The sequence below is a fragment of the Monodelphis domestica genome, chromosome 7 (genome assembly GCF_027887165.1).
Source record: "Monodelphis domestica isolate mMonDom1 chromosome 7, mMonDom1.pri, whole genome shotgun sequence".
NCBI classification, from domain to species: domain Eukaryota; kingdom Metazoa; phylum Chordata; class Mammalia; order Didelphimorphia; family Didelphidae; genus Monodelphis; species Monodelphis domestica.
Genome location: NC_077233.1, coordinates 136,261,579 through 136,278,429, shown reverse-complemented (window position 1 = coordinate 136,278,429; position 16,851 = coordinate 136,261,579). Strand labels below are relative to the sequence as shown.

The 16,851-nt window shown below is 39.2% G+C and overlaps 1 protein-coding gene across 2 annotated transcripts; it reads left to right on the top strand.

Annotated features, from left to right (window-relative positions):
* The first annotated feature begins 270 nt into the window (after positions 1 to 270).
* Positions 271 to 16,264, top strand: ZG16 (zymogen granule protein 16). Of its 2 annotated transcripts, XM_056805563.1 has the most exons (4): positions 271 to 351; positions 15,023 to 15,072; positions 15,268 to 15,400; positions 15,861 to 16,264. In XM_056805563.1, exons 2-4 carry the CDS (start codon positions 15,024 to 15,026, stop codon positions 16,174 to 16,176), a joined length of 498 nt encoding a protein of 165 aa, XP_056661541.1. In that variant the 5' UTR covers positions 271 to 351; position 15,023; the 3' UTR covers positions 16,177 to 16,264. The 2 variants fall into 2 exon arrangements, with proteins under 2 accessions (XP_056661541.1, XP_001363799.1); XM_001363762.3 differs by lacking the exon at positions 271 to 351 and having other exon boundaries at positions 14,997 to 15,072.
* The last annotated feature ends 587 nt before the right edge of the window (positions 16,265 to 16,851 follow it).

The following is a 16,851-nucleotide window of genomic DNA, read 5'->3' as shown; positions in this document are numbered from 1 at the left end:
GCGTAGCCAAGATACCAGATATCCTGTCAGAAATTACTGGCGTAAGAATTCCATGAGAAACCTAACTAGGAAGTCGCCCATTGACATTTCTATTACCTATAGAAAGTCCTATTGTGAGTCACTGAAATAGTTCATTTCCATTATCTATTTTGTAAATCATTATTAATCATTGTCCTTGCAAAAGGCTTGCCTAATCCCCTAGCTTACATAATTTTCCCATTAAACTTTGTCACTGCTCCAAGAGACTTGTCTGTGTGGTCCTTAGACAGTATTGACTCTCCTGTAAATCCCAGATCCATCCTCTTTGCCCCAGGAGGTGACCCAGGAACCCAGAGCTGGACCCAGCAGAAGGTAAGGGTTTGCTTCTTTGTTTTTTAATAGTTCATACAGAACAAAGGAGATAGTATAATACTGCAAAAGGAGAAATATCCCAATAGTCAAAAAGGTAAAGAAAGCAGTCTATGGAATAACTATAGGTTAGGGAATTTGTACTTTTAATTCTTGAGAAAATTTTATGACATATTATTAAAAAGTAGATCAATAAACAAAATAGAAAAGGAAACAGCAACTACAAATTGCCGCAAAGAATGGCTTCTTAAAGAACGGGTCATTCCAGATGAACTTTTATTTTCTTTTTTTATAGTTTCACTGTCAAAATCAGTCAAATTTATAAAGATATCTTACCTAGATTTTAACAAAGCATTTAATAATAATTTTTTTTAACACTTTCCTTCTGTCTTAGAATCAAGACTAAGAACTGGTTCCAAAGCAAAAGAGCAGTAAGGACTTGGGATTTGGGTTAAGTGACTTGGCCAGAGTCTTAAACCATATTTTAACTCAGGACCTTCTGTCACAAGGCTTGGCTCTCTATCCACTGAGCCTAGTTGCCTCCACCCACCCACCCCGGAGGACACAGGGAGACACAAGATGTGTGATGATAAAATTAGGTGGATTCAGGATTGGTTGATGAAACTCTGTTAAGATTAAAAATTAGGGAAACTGAGGCAGGGTAGAAATTAGTTTCTCTCTGCAAGGACTATTATATTTTTAGAAGTTTATTGAAGATTAAAATATAAAGAAAATACAAGTAAGAGAGGCACATGTCTAGGCCCAAAGAGCCTATTCACAACCACTCACATCTTGCCTGCTAGGTGGAGAGCTGTGTCTTCTCCAAAGCAGAAGTAGGAAAAGAAAAGAGAGCCCCAGAAGCCTTTCCAATCAGGTTAAATACCCCATCTCGATCTCGGCCCAAGTGAGAATTCAATGATATTACAAAGCATTCTGGGGAAGTGGAGCAAGGACTTCTGGGGATTGAAGTCCTGGATTCAAGTCTCCATTTTTACAACTCAAAGATTCAATTTGTAGGCATTTGCCAGTGGAATGCCCAAAGTGCTTGGACCTGGGATTCTTTTTTTTTTAAACCCTTACCTTCCATCTTATTGATTCTAAGGCAGAAGAATGGTAAGGGCTAGATAATGGGAGTTAAGTGACTTGCCCAGAGTCACACAGGTAGGTAGTATCTGATACCAAATTTGAACCCAGGACCTCCTGTCTCTGGGCCTGACTCTCAATCCACTGAGCCACCCAGCTGTCCCCTGGACCTGGGATTCTTAATAGCTTACTGACATAAATGATGATATTGTTAAAGGGATTTCTTAATCTCTCCCTCTGTCTCCTTAGGAGGTTAGAGAGCAGGATTTCTAAGTGTATCAGAACTGACAGGTTCAGTGAGTCAGTAAGCCAGAACTGAAGATTTTGTTACCTAAGAGACCAGGACCTGAGGAGAAGGAAGTAGCTGGCCCTCTGACAAGAAGTTTGGGGAGACAGTTTGTCAGTGAAAAGATAAGGAAGCAGCCACTGACAATTGGGGGTCTTTGGCCTCTGGGATCTCTAGAGAGCAGGAGGTCTGTCTCTGAGGCAAGGGGCTACTGGCAATTGGCTGCTGACAGTTGGGCTGCTATAGAAAACTGATTGGAAGAGTGAGTGAGTGGTGGCGGTCTATTATTTTAGGGAGTTAGGGTGTTAGGGAGTTAGTGAATCATTTATAGATAGAGTAGAGTAGAGTAGGCCTGGTGTACCAGGCAGAAGAACCTGTCCTGAGAAGACAAAGATAGTTTTAGGAAATTTTAGGTAGTTATTAGGAATTTTAGATATATTTATAGGGTATAAGATTAATAATCTCTTTCCTCATTTCTGTCTTTCTATCTGTACTTCTTTCTTAGATTAAACAAAGTTTCTGTTAAACTGTTCTCCTCACTTTGTCGAACTCCTTAATTTAACCCTTACAATATGCTTATTAAATCTTCAGATGACACCTGCTAGGAAGGATAACTATATAATACCCTGGATGATGATCAGGAGACACACACACACACACACACACACACACACACACACACACACACACATACACACACAAAATCAATCTTGGCAAAGCTAGGACTTTGAACCAAATTAAAAGGTTGAAATTTGTAGGAATAAATGCCTTAAACTTGAGTTCAAAAAATGAACTTCAAAAACACAAAATGAGGAAAGCACAGTTGAACTGCAGCTCATCTGAAAAAAATCCATAGGTTTTAATGGACCGCAAACAAGTGTGAGATGAAAGCCAAAAAGGCTGATGCTATCTTATACCACATTGAAAGGCACAGCTTCCAGAAACAAGATGGTAAGAATTCATCTGTGTTCTGCCCTGGTCAGGCTGCAATTCAAATTTTATATTCAGTTCTTGATAAAATTAGAGAATATCAGAAGCAGATCAAAGAGGAGAGCAAAGGGTTCTAGGTCTGTCACACAGTTATCAGTCAAAGGGGCTGGAAGGCAATGTTTAACCTGAAGAGGAAAAGACTCAAGGGATATGACTGATGGGTTTCAGGATTTACAAGGCTGTCATTTGGAGGGTAGGCTAGGATAGACTTGTTTTATTTGGCCACAGAGGGTAGATCCAGAAGAAATGGAGTGGAAGTGGAAGAGGAAAAACTTCCTAACAATTAACATTATCCAAAAGAGCAATGGGCCACTTCAGTAGGTGTTTCTGCTCATTGGAAGGGGAAAGTTATAATGGAGATTCATTCAAGGTAGAGTGAGGTTGTACCAAATATCTAGTGGAGTCCCTTCCAGCTCTGAAATTTGATAATTCTGTGACCACAAGCGCAGCCATAATTCTCTTTTAGTCCAAACTCAATCAGAATGTACTACAATAATAACCATAGTTATTCTGCCACAACAGTGCAGTAACATGATATACACCAATTAGCAACTGTACACACCAAGTATCACAATGCACCAAAATAATTCTTTTTTTTTTCATTTTAATAATATTTTATTTGATCATTTCCAAGCATTATTCATTAAAGACAAAAGATCATTTTCTTTTCCTCCCCCCCCATAGCCGACGCGTGATTCCACTGGGTGTCACATGTGTTCTTGATTTGAACCCATTTCTATGTTGTCAATATTTGCATTAGAGTTTTGTTTAGAGTCTCTCCTCTGTCATGTCCCCTCAACCGCTGTATTCAGGCAGTTGCTTTTCCTCGGTGTTTACACTCCCATAGTTTATCCTTTGCTTATGGATAGTGTTTTTTTTCTCCTAAATCCCTGCAAATTGTTCAGGGACATTACACCACCATTTATGGAGAAGTCCATTAAGTTCGATTATACCACAGTGTATTAGTCTCTGTGTACAATGTTGTCCTGGTTCTGCTCCTCTCGCTCTGCATCACTTCCTGGAGGTTGTTCCAGTCTCCATGGAATTCCTCCACTTTATTATTCCTTTTTGCACAATAGTATTCCATCACCAACATATCCCACAATTTGTTCAGCCATTCCCCAATTGATGGGCATCCCCTCGCTTTTCAGTCAAAATAATTCTTTACAAAGAGTTATAAGAGGAATAATAAATAAAGAAGGGTTTCAGTGAGGGAAAAGAACAAACAACTTTGAACAATCAATTACTACCCAGGGAAGGGAAATAGACAGATATATAGAGATAGCAATATTGATATTGGTACTATAGATATTAAATCTTTGCAACCTCAGTCTAATCCAATGATCAAATAGTCTTGCAAAAAAAAAAAACCAACCCAAAATCAAAATTGATACTGGACAAAGCTTTCACACAAATGTAAGCAATTCTTTAGGGATCTGTGGGCAAGGTTCCTTTTTACCTGTTACTCCCTAAAATTCTACTCAGAGCCCAGATTCAGGATATGGTATATTAGACTAAATCCCCACCTCACTGGAAACTTACTTGTCATATACAGACATTAAAATATTTAGATATATTATAGTAAAGCAAATATTTTACTTAGATTAGATAGAAAAATGTAATATTTTTTTAAAACAGTAGGCACAGGTAATGTAAACCATAGAAGACATAATCACCTCCCAAGGTCAAGGTTCTTATCTCACTCCAACTCTGGCACTCAAATGGCTGAATTGCTGAGAGTCCAGGCAGGGTCTTCTGATCCAGGATCCTACAGTCTCAGAGCAACTTTAATCTAGGGAAAATAGAGCAAGTAGAAATTCGTCTTGCCCATCACTGGGGGGACATGGGCATCTTCATAGCCCAGGAGTCACTGCTTAAACCACCCCAGAACATCCCCACTGTATAGGAGGTGAGATCTGCCAGGGTCTGCAAGAGTATCAGTTGCATTAAGTCTGCAAGGCAGGGATCACTGAAAATGAGGAATCTGAGTCAGTATCAATATCCAAAATCCAACCTCAGCAGGAGAAAAGGAGAACTCTCAGATCCTCCAACTCCTCCCATACCCACCCTGGCAGGACACATTGCACCAGGCCAGCTCTGACCTTCTCTCCCCCTCTTCTCTTTAGTGTTACTTTAGAAAATCCATGCCCAGGGGGCAGCAAGGTGGTTCAATGGATAGAAAGCCAGGTCTAGAGATGGCCAAGTCCTAGGTTCAAATTTGACCTCAGACACTTCCTAGCTCTGTGATCCTGGGCAAGTCACTTGACCCCCATTGCCTAGCCCTTACCACTCTTTGGCCTTCAAACAATCAATAAACAGTATTTATTTTAAAATGGAAAGGGGGAAAAAAAAACCCTGGTTGACTCTTCATCATCAGCTGCTAAACCTGACAAATGATTCCCAACTTCTTCAGAATGACTCAATTTTCATGTCAAAAAAGTGTTATTTCAGTGATCTTGTCTTTCATTTTTCATTGTTTTCCCCAATGCTGCCTAATATGTCTCTAAGCACTGGTAAAATTTCAAGAAAAAACTAAGAAAAAATTAAAATTTAATTAAATAAAAATTTACCTTCATGCCACAGACAAGTAGTTGTATTATTAATATCTACAGCCTGAGAAAGTATATATTAATAAAAAACTACTGCATATTAAATAATGCTTTTAAAATTTTCGATCAATCATGATAGTATCTATAAGGATAAGGGCTGGATCTATGATCACTCTTCCAATTTAGGGAACCAACTTTTCGGCAACTGAGAGGCTTAGAAATTTGCCTGTAGTTCTCAGTGGTCCAATGATGCCAGAAGTGGGAAATGAACCCAGGTCTGAGTGGCTTCCAGTCCAGTGTTCTCTCTGCTACAACCCTGCCTCTACACACACACACACACACACATACACACACACACACACACACACACACACACACTACATATATTTGTGACAGATATTTATTCTGTTTCCAGATGTTTGTATTTGTTAAAATGTCAAATGCCAGCATTTCCTATGCATATCAATAAAAGGACTAAATGAGCCAGTAAAACTTTATAATGCCACCATGTTGTCAATAATGTCTGGTCTCTGTAGTTCTATACCCCTGTTAATAATGTGTAACGGGATATTCTTGCTATTCTGGAGTTTTGCAACTTCAAAAACTAGTCTTCCTCTATTATTACTTTTAAACCCTTACCTTCCATCTGGTTCCAAGGCAGAAGGGGGGTAAGGGCTAGGCAATGGGGGTCAAGTGACTTGCCCAGGGTCACACAGCTGGGAAGTATCTAAGATCAGATTTGAACCTAGGACCTCCCATCTCTAGGCTTGGCTCTCAATCCACTGAGCTACCCAGCAGCCCCCTATTTTCTTCAATATTAGAATCCTAATGAAAGTTTTCTCTTACAACACTTTGCTATCCAGGTCAGCATTTGTATATGTAGGAAAGGGAAAGAGAAAAAGCTATATAACTCCTTAAAGAAAAAGTACTATTGTTCTCCAGGGAAAAGCAAGCCCAAGCCTATTCCCTTCAGTCTTGTTCAAACTAGCTGGAGACATTGAAAATTCCTTAGGATCTTTTTACTCTTACTTGAGCAATTTCACTTATATCTTGAATCTGCAGAGAACAAATATCCCTTTTTCCAGAATTGTAATAATGCTCCATTCTACCCAAATGAGGTAATTTTTTTTGTCATTTTCTAGTTCTTATAAATAACAAATTTCTCATGTTAAGTGGTGAGCCCCATATCCATTTAGCTAGTTACTGCCTGGGAATCCCTGAGGAGTTGAAAAAAAAATTTTAATATCTCTAAAGAATATTAGAGATATGGTCTTCATGATAATACATGTAAAACCCAGATTGAATCAACTGCCAGCACCGAGAGAGGGGGAAGGGAAGGGAAAGAGGGAGAGAAGTTCAATCATGTAACTCAGGAAAACTTGTGTGGAAATTTATTATATGTAATTGGTAAAATATATATATATATACATTTTTTAAACAGCTTCAGGAAAAGGTTGAAATAAATGCCTGACACACAAGGTTAATCTGCATTAACAATTTTTTCTCTATCACTTTTACTCTAGACAATAAAATAAATTTAAAAATAAAAGTAAAGAACATTAGAGATGGAACTCTTTTTTGGCATAAAAAGGGAAAATCTGTGAGCTATCCTTAAAGAGATTTTGAGCTGTTACCTTTTTTCCTCCCCTCTCAGCACGAGGGAATATCAGGGGTTAGTCCTGGGACCTTCTCTAAGACCCCTATAAGTTGCCATCTTCTCCTCTACTAGCTCCTGAGGGAGCTACTTCCCTTTCCCTTTTTTCCATTCCCTTACCTCCACTGTAATGTTGGTGAAAATCCCAAACAAAACTCAGCCCTGAAGGGAGCCTCTCCTCTCCTCTCCTCTCCAAACCAAACACTTTTAAAAGCAAAATTGAAAATATTCAGAAATAATTTTTCTTAATACTGTGCTAAAAAACAACTTTCCAGACTTTCTTGTTTGAAGAAGAGTTAATTTCAGGACAAAAGGACTTTCTTAGGGAAATGGTTATAAGTTTAGGGGAAGAAAAAAATTCTCTCTCAAAACTTAGAATCCAAAATACTTCTGATCTTGTTAAGATCACTGGCTTTTATCAGGGGCAGCTGGGTGGCTCAGTGGATCGAGAGCCAGGACTAGATCTTTCATGATAATACATGATAACCCGGATCAAATTGCCTGCCAGCACCAGGAGGGGGAAGAGAAGGGAGGGAGAGATATAAGTTCGATCATATAACAGGGAAACTTGTATGGAAATTCAATATTAGATGTAATTGGTAAAAAAAAAAAATTTAAAGAGCACTGGATTTCCCTACTCCTGAAGTGATTGGGTTCTATTGGCCTGCCCTTTTCTAGTGAGCAAGAATTCTAGTGAGATAGAGAGGGAAGAGTCACTTTGATTACTCTGGGAGAACACTGAGGGAAGGGAGCCAGGAAGGAACTGAATAGTCAATATTCTTTTGAAATGTTAACCTCCAAATTTTATTTTAACAAATGATCTTTTCTTTGTTCAAGAATCTCATGAATGTTAACTCTAATCATTTTGGGGTAGAAAATTATGTTGTAGGACATGGGGGAACTGGGCCAGTTTGGACCTCTCTCAAGCCAGAAATGGTCTTTATATTCAATTAGCATTAAATTAAATTATTTCTGGCTGAATTGTGCCATAAAAGCAAGTTTGAAATATTCATAGTTTTTCTTCAACCATATAATAACATGGATCCACAAAACTGCTGATCTAGTTAATCAAGGGGGAAAGAGAAACCTTGAGGAAAAAGTGACTTATGAAGGTTGGTTCCTAAGAGAATCACCAAGGAAGAGAGAGGAGCAGATATTCAGATTTTCTTGGACCTGCTGGAAGAATAGTCTTAACTTCAATCTGTGAGGCTAAAGCTAGGACACCAACCACAACAAAAAAGGCCTTGTTTTCTCAAGGACCTGTAGCCAAAATAAAGAAGGCAGTGGGGGAAAGAAAGAGAGAGAATGAGGGAGGGTGGGAGAGAGGGAGGGAGAGAGAGAAGCTAAGCAGTCTGGGGATATGGGCAAGGTGGAAACAAGAATCAAAAATAAATTTATAGCCTCTCTCCAGATGTAATATGTGTACATATGGCCCTTTGTGTATACACTATGAGAGACTTGGAACCCTGAAGCAGAGGCATAACAGTGTAAACAGTTCAAATCAGCTTGGATTCTGCCTTGCTTCAGCCTAGAGAAAAGTCTGTGCTAAAGCTATATTTAATTATACAATGAGAAGTGCAATATCTGGCATCCATAAGTGGCATTTTCCTTGAACCACCACCCCTGTTACCCATATATCTGGTATATAGGTAATATGACCTCTCAAAAGGCTGTAGGAACCCCATTGGCCACCAGAGGGTAGTCAGCCTAAAAATTCTTGGACTTCTATCCCTATCCCCATCCTTAGTCAGCCTTCAGTGTCATTCAGTCCCAACCAAAGCATAATAGGAAACTGGATCAGACCAGTGTCCAGGCAGCTTTGAGTCCCTAGCAATCCACCAGAGTTATAATAAGTGATAGAGACCTGAAGAATATCCTGAAAACTCACCACAGCAGGGAAAAGGATAGCATCAGGAAAGCAAAGTAAGTAGGGTCTCAGATAATAGCTAATAGCCACATCAGTATCAGGGTGAATCTGTCAGGCTCATAGTAAGGGACAGAGCCCAATGTGAGTTCTGCACTAAGCAAGAAAAAGCCAAGATCAAAACCCAAGTCTAGCCACCAGGAGACTGAAACAGCTAGGAAGGAAAGATGGCAAGGAGAATTAATAGCTTAGAATAGATGGTCTATGTTACTCAAGAATTTAACTCCCTGCAAATTAGAATGGGACAGACAGAAAACAATGTCTCTCTCACATACAAAATATTAAAGCAAAATCAAAAGATTGGCTGAAGAGGGGGGAAGCAGAAGAAAATGTAAGCTATATTCTATTAAAGTCAAATGACCTAGAAAATAGATCAAGAAAACATAATCTTAGAATTGTATCAAGGGAAGATAAAGACTGCAAAATGATTGGCAGGAGCACATAACTGGAATCTTATGAGCCTAGGAGTGTTGTAATCTTTGGGATTCAGTTGAGAGAAAAACTTTCTCTCTGGAGCTGAAGAGGAAAGGAGAGAGGAGTGTGGCTGAATCTGTCAGAAGATCAATTCCCAAGACATTAGCCTGTGAAGATCCTTTGGCTGTGGTGAGGATTTATTCTTCAATCATTTGCTGGTCAGGGATTGAGGAATTGCCTTCAGCTTGGAGGAGTTTTCATCTATGGACATTTCAACTTGGATTCCTGTTTTGGCTCCTGGAGACTCTATTGTAAGGTCCAGCTTCCCTGTCTGATTTGTCTTTAGGATATTAGTGTAATTAAATAGAATTATTAACTTAGGAGTTAAAATTAAGGGTTTAAAGATAAGACCACCCTCTCCTTCACTCTCCTTCCCCAAAACTCTCTCCCCAATCTCAAATAAACTCAAAATATTTATGTTAATCCTTATGTGTTTTCCCTTCCTAAAATCCCATAACAGAATCAATAGACTATCTGAAAACCATGACTTAGAAAATCCTGCCTACCTTATTTTTTTGTTTGTTGTAAACTCTAGTAGGACTAAAGAAAAAATAGGAAAAAAATGGAAAGAAATTCATCAATCACCTCCTGAAAGAAATACTAAAATGAAAACTTCCAAAAATGTCATACCCAAAAGTCAGTACTTCCAAGGTAAAGAACAAATAGAACAAATACTACAAGCCAGAATCAGCGAGTGAGCAAGGGGCACCTCTGGAGTGAGCAAAGGGCACCTCTAGTGCCCTAGGAGCTGATGAAGACCACCTGTCGGATGGGGGGAGCTCAGACTGTGGGCACCCCCGGGAAGGTAGCTCAGCTGCGGAGATTCGAGAGCTTGACTCAGGCAAAATCCTTGCTCCTTAACTCCATACACAGAGAACCTGCCCAGCTCTCTCAGTTATTTGACTAAAAATGGAAGGTAAATCTTCCACAGCGATGGCTAATTGTGCACAGGAGCCCCAAACTCCTTCCAAAAAAAGCAAAAAAAAAAAAGAGAATGACCCTCAAAAATGTTTACGGAGGAAAAAACCAGACTACAGAGGATATACAGAAGGAAATTAAAACAAAAACAAAACCTTCTAAAAAAAATGGAAATTGTCCACAAGCTCTGGAAGAATTTAAATCAGAGCTTATCAAAAAGATGGAAGCCTTCTGGCAAGAGAAGTGGGAAATGGTTCAAAAAGAGAGTCAAAAATTATAGCTGAAAATCAAAAAATTATAGCAGAAAAGCAAAAGGTTAAAGCAAAAAAAACAGGCCTTAAGGACCAGAATTGAGCAACTGGAAGCCAATGATCTTGCAAAACAGCAAAAATTAATAAAGCAAAGTCAAAAGACTGACAAAATAGAAGAAAACATAAACTATCTCACTGACAAGGTGACAGATCAGGAAAACAGATCACAAAGAGACAAATTGAAAATCATTGGTCTACCTGAAAAGTCAGAAATAAACAGAAATCTTGACATCATAATACAAGAAATCATCCAAGAAAACTGCCCTGATGTTCTTGAACAAGAGGAAAAAATAGACATTGGAAAAAGTTCATAGAACACCCTCTATACTTAATCCCCCAAAAGACAACTCCCAGGAATGTAATTGCCAAATTCCAGAGCTTTCAAGCTAAGGAGAAAATTCTACAAGAAGCCAAAAAGAGCACCCATGAGTGCACCAAGATGCACCAAGGAGCACCCATGAGGATCACACAAGACCTGGAAGTTTCCACACTAAAGGACCGCAAAGCCTGGAACATGATATTCAGAAAGGCAAGAGAACTGGGTCTTCAACCAAGAATCATCTATCCATAAAAACTGACTATATATTTCCAGGGGAAAATATGGGCATTCAACAAAATAGAAGCTTTCCAAGTATTTGTAAAGAAAAGACCAGAACTAAGTGGCAAGTTTGATATCCAAACACAAAGATCAAGAGAAATATGAAAAGGTAAATAAGAAAAAGAGGGAAAAGGAGAAAAATGTTATTTTTTAAATTCAAACTCTCTTCTTTAAGTGATACAATTAGATAAAATTATATATATTAATAAATGGAAAATGTTATTTGTAACTCTCAAAAACAATATTTATTATAATAGTAATTATAAGAATCAATCATAGGAAAAGATTGGGGCATTAAGGGCTAAAAGATGATATGAAAGGAAAAGAAAAAGGGGGGGGGGAGAATTGAAGAGGGATACCAAGAGATACGTGAAGAAACAAAATAAATAGAATAATCTCTTTCACACAAAGATACACATGGGAAGGGGAGGGGAAAATATTCTTATAAGAAGGAGAGAAAGAGAGTGCTAATAGAGAATACTTAAACCTTACTCTCAGAGAAATCAACTCTGAGAAGGAAGAGCATCTAGATCCATTGAGATCTTTAATTCTATCTTATCCTACAGGGTAAGAGAGAAGGGGAAACTAAGTGGGGGAGAGGAGAGGGAGTTCAAAAAGGGAGGGAAGGAAAGGGAGTAGGGAACTTAACAGACCCTAAAAAAAAAAAGGGAACAAAAAGGGAGGGACCAGAAAGGGAAGAATATCAATGGAGGGGATTAGGGGGATTGGTTAAAAGTAAACCATTGGTTTAAAAGGATATAGAAAAAGAAGAAAGGACAGAACTAGGAGAGGATATCAAAATGCTAGGGAATTCACAAGTGACAATCATAACTCTGAATGTGAATGGGATGAACTCACCCATAAAACATAGATGAATAGGAGAGTGGATTAGAATCCAAAACCCTACCATATGTTGTCTTCAAGAAACACACATGAGGGGAGTAGATACTCACAAGGTCAGAATTAAAGGTTAGAGCAAGACCTATTGGGCCTCAACTGATAGAAAGAAGGCAAGAGCTGCAATCATGGTATCTGACAAAGCCAAAGTCAAAATAGACCTGATCAAAAGGGATAGGGAAGGTAAAAACATCCTGACTAAAGAGAGTATAGACAAACAACATGTATGCACCAAATAGTATAGCACCCAAATTTCTAATGGAAAAACTAGTAGAATTGAAGGAGGAAATAGATAGTAAAACTATGCTAGTGGGAGACCTGAACCTACCACTATCAAATTTAGATCAATCAAATAAAAAAATAAATAAGAAAGAGGTAAAAGAGGTGAATGAAATCTTAGAAAAATTAGAGTTAATAGATATATGGAGAAAAATAAATAGGGACAAAAAGGAATACACCTTCTTTTCAGCAGCACATGGTACATTCACAAAGATTGACCATATACTAGGTCATAAAAACATGGCATACAAATGCAGAAAAGCAGAAATAATAAATGCAACCTTGTCAGATCATAAGGCAATAAAAATAATGATCAGTAAGGGTACATTGAGAGCCAAATCAAAAAATTAATTGGAAATTAAACAATATGATTCTCCAAAGTTGGTTAGTTAGAGAACAAATCATAGAAACAATAATTTCATTGAAGAAAATGACAAAGATGAGACATCCTTTCAAATCCTATGGGATGCAGCCAAAGCACTACTCAGGGGGAAACTTATATCCTTGAGTTTATATAGTAACAAATTAGGGAGGGCAGAGGTAAGTGATTTGTACATGCAAATCAAAAAACTTGAAAGCGAACAAATAAAAAATCCCCAGAAGAAAACCAAATTAGAGATCCTAAAATTTAAGGGAGAAATTAATAAAATCAAAAGTGATAGAACTATTGAACTAATAAGTAAGACTAGAAGCTCGTATTTTGAAAAAACAAAATAGACAAAGTAGTGGTCAATCAAATTTAAAAAAGGAAAGAAGAAAATCAAATTAACAGTATCATAGATGAAAAGGGAGAACTCACCTCCAATGAAGAGGAAAGTAAGGCAATTATTAAAAAAATATTTTGCCCAATTATATGGCAATAAATTTGCCAATCTAGGTGATATGGATGAATATTTACAAAAATAGGCAGGATGGACCTTGGGGTCCATCTGGGGCATAGGCTCCAGATGGTCAGCATGGCCAGCCTAGGCAAGGGGTGTAGGGAACTAGGGGTGAGGTAGAGAAGGGGTAGCTTGTTGAGGAACAGCAGCAAAAAGGGATAAAATGTGAGGTTGTCTTTCTAGCCCCTTCTACTAATCCCTAATGAAATGGAGTTTTTTTAAAAAATCACATTTAAGAAATAGTTAACACTTTATAGATGTTTGTTGATTGATAATTCTAGTTTCTTTCCATTTCCATTAATTCCTCTCAAGCTCCCTCCAGGCTTGCTCCATGATAGTGGCTCCAGCTCTGGCAATATTAACCCAGGTGACTTTTCCTCATTTCCTCTGAGGTTGTAAGGACTGAGGAATGGTGGCTGAATCCCAAGGGATTTTAGTTCTTGGTGGGTTAATGGAAGATGTCAGTCTGAAGAAAGGGAGAAAAGATCTTGCTTTGGCCCCCAGAATAATGGGTCGAAGGGAAATTGATTTCTGTTGTCCTGGAGGTCTGAATCATCCTTGAGCCTACCTACAATAACCCATAAGCCAGAGGTATAGTGAAAAGAGAAATAGATTTGGAATTAGGTGACCTGGAATCAACTCCTATCTCTAAAGCTGATAAGTTGTAGGATCTTGAGCAAGTAAATCCAATTTTCTGAGCCTCTATTTCTTTATCTGCAAAAAGGGGTTAGTACTTATACTAGCTATCTCACAGGGAGATTGTGCCTTTACAGGATAATAAAAATCTGAATTGATTTTATCAGGTCAAGTTCTGGGTAAAGCATTCTCTCTGTGGGGATCGAGGCTACATTCTCTCTTTGGTTAGACTGTATCTGTCCCCAAAGCTAGTAAGCAAAATGGAAGGGAAGTAAATTAATTGGTCCTGAGTACACCTCCCCCTTTCTCTCCTCTTTTCTCTTTTGTCAGTCCTCTCCCCAGCTACCCTTGACCTCTTGCTGTCATGGGTCCCTGATCAACTCATTCTCTTTTAAGAGAGAGACCCTGAATATCTTCTGTGCCTGTGGGTAATTTACCTTTTAAAGGCCTAAAGAAAAAAGTGGTTAATGTAAAGGAAGAAATCACTAATGGTAGAATTTCAGGTTATATGAGAAGAAGGATAAGGGAGATCATTTTAGACAAGAGTGACCTTTCCTAGTATATTCAGGGTTATATCATTAAGGCTGCCACTTCTATTTCTCCTTGGGCCTCCCTCTGCTGCCTAAGACTTGTCCACCCCACCGTCTTGGCTCCTTTCCATCTGGGACCCTGGTTCAGGCATCCCAGTCTGTTAGCTATAGCCCTGGGAGAGACCCAAGAGGGAGGAGCCCAGCGTGAGATATCCAGCTGTCTATACCACACCTGACCCTAATGGCTTTATAGTATTTGTACAGGAGGTGAAATTCACATGATAAGAAACAGGGGAAGGTCTGTGTCTGAGATAAAAGGACTTGGCTTTTCCTTAAGGTCACACTATACCAGGACCTGCCAGGTAAGGGGGTATAGGATACCCAGTCCTAAATTAGGAGAATGGGTAATCCCTGTAGATTTGTTAGGGCTACAAGTTAGGGATTTGAGGATGACAGAATTAGGAAGGCAAACTGCCAGGATCTGAGTTAAGTGATCAAGATGCCTTGGTCTAGATCAGGGTATAAGGATGTCAGGGTCTGAGGTAGGTGGATAGAAAGTCTGGGACTGAGTTAGGCAAATAAAATGACTGGGGTTGATTCAGGAACAGATAGGGTGAACCCATTTCATTTCCTTCCTTCCTTCCTTCCTTCTCTTGGCTTCCAGGATGTTGGCATTGGCTCTCCTCGCCTTACTTTGTGTGTCAGCTGAGTCCGGTAAGTGACCTATAGATATAGGGGTCCCTAGGTCCAGAGAGGGCACCTGGGATTTAAGAGGCATATGGAGTGGAAATTCAAGGTTGGGTCTGAAAAGGATGCAGGTCCATGGGAAGACTCCAGAAGATGATGACTGAGTCTTGGTAGGACTGCAGCCTTCTTTACCCTCATCCTTACCAATTATTTTATCTCTAGTCCAGCCACGGGCATCCTCCTACAATGGAGAGTATGGAGGAGGGGGAGGAGAGCGCTTCTCTCACTCGGGCAACCAGCTAGATGGCCCCATCACTGCCATTCGAATCCGAGTCAACAGATACTACATTGTGGGGTGAGAATTCTGAACAGGGCTGGCCCTCACTATTAGTCATTTTCTTGTTCTTGATTTCCTCACTTACTTCTCTATCATCCCTTCATTTACCTATCCTGTTGCTTTTGAATAAGGCATATCCTCCCATGGATATATTCCAATCATGAATCTTATCCTACCAAGTCTCATGCATATTTAGGAGTCAAACTTCTCACTTAGGATCACTAGTTCACTTTGCTTATTACTGATATTTTGAATATTTATGGGTAGATATTTGTTACTGGTTTCTATGTTTACCTCCTATGAATCTCTAGAAATCTCTTTTGCTATACCACCTACACTGTCACTATTCCCTATGATATCTAGTTTTGAAAGAGAGGGAGGGAGTTTTCTTATCTATTACATTATTCTGTGTTTCTTGCTAGTAAGACGCTTAATATCTGTCTCCATTTTTCCTTCCTTCTCCCTCCTTCCTCCCTAGACTTCAGGTTCGATATGGCAAAGAATGGAGCAACTATGTTGGGGGTTCCCAGGGTGACCTGGAGGAGATTTTTCTGTACCCCGGAGAGTCAATCATCCAAGTATCTGGCAAATATAAATACTACCTTCGGAAGTTGGTCTTTGTGACAGACAAGGGCCGATACCTGCCTTTTGGCAAAGATACAGGCACCAGCTTCAATGCTGCCCCACTGTATCCCAACACCGTTCTTCGATTCATCAGCGGCCGCTCTGGTTCCCTCATCAATGCTATTGGCCTTCACTGGGATGTTTACCCCAGTGAATGCAGCAGCTGCTAACCATCCAGACACAGCAGGCCCTCTCCTTGGAAAAGTTCTTGTTCCCTCAGGAACTACTAAAGTGATTGAATAAAAAGATGTTGCTTAAGTCAGTTTGTGGAAGTGTGCTGCTGTTGTGTGTCTCTAATTTAGAGCCTACATGTGCGCCTAAATTTGTATATGTGAATCTCAAAGTGCTGTAATTTTGTTTGGCATCGTACCAAAGGATACTTGTGTCTTAAACAGTTTTAGTCTCTGAAACTGTTTGCTCACCTACAAAATGAGCAATCTGGAATTATGCCCAAAGAATTATTAAACTGTGTATACCCTTTGAACCAGCAATACCACTATTAGGTGTTTTTTTTCCTAAGATGATCAAGGAAAAAGGAAAAGAACCTATATGTTCTAAAATATTTATAGCATCTCTCTTTGTGGTGGCAAAGAACAATATCTACCTTAATCTCAAAGGGTTATGGTTGGGCTCAAATGAGATAATATAAAGGACACTTTATGAAGAGGAAATATAGGGGCAGCTAGGTGGCCCAGTGGACTGAGAGCCAGGTCTAGAAATGGATTGCCCTGGGTTCAAATTTGAACTCAGACACTTCCTAGCTGGGTGACCCTGGGCAAGTCACTTAACCCCTATTGTCTAGTCATTGCTTTTCTGCCTTGGAACCAATACACAGTACTGATTCC

Coding starts and splice junctions, on each gene's coding strand:
- ZG16 (XM_056805563.1), top strand. CDS start 15,024: ATGTTGGCATTGGCTCTCCTCGCCTTACTTTGTGTGTCAGCTGAGTCC. Junction 15,073..15,267: donor TTGTGTGTCAGCTGAGTCCG/GTAAGTGACCTA, acceptor TTTTATCTCTAG/TCCAGCCACGGGCATCCTCC. Junction 15,401..15,860: donor AACAGATACTACATTGTGGG/GTGAGAATTCTG, acceptor CTTCCTCCCTAG/ACTTCAGGTTCGATATGGCA.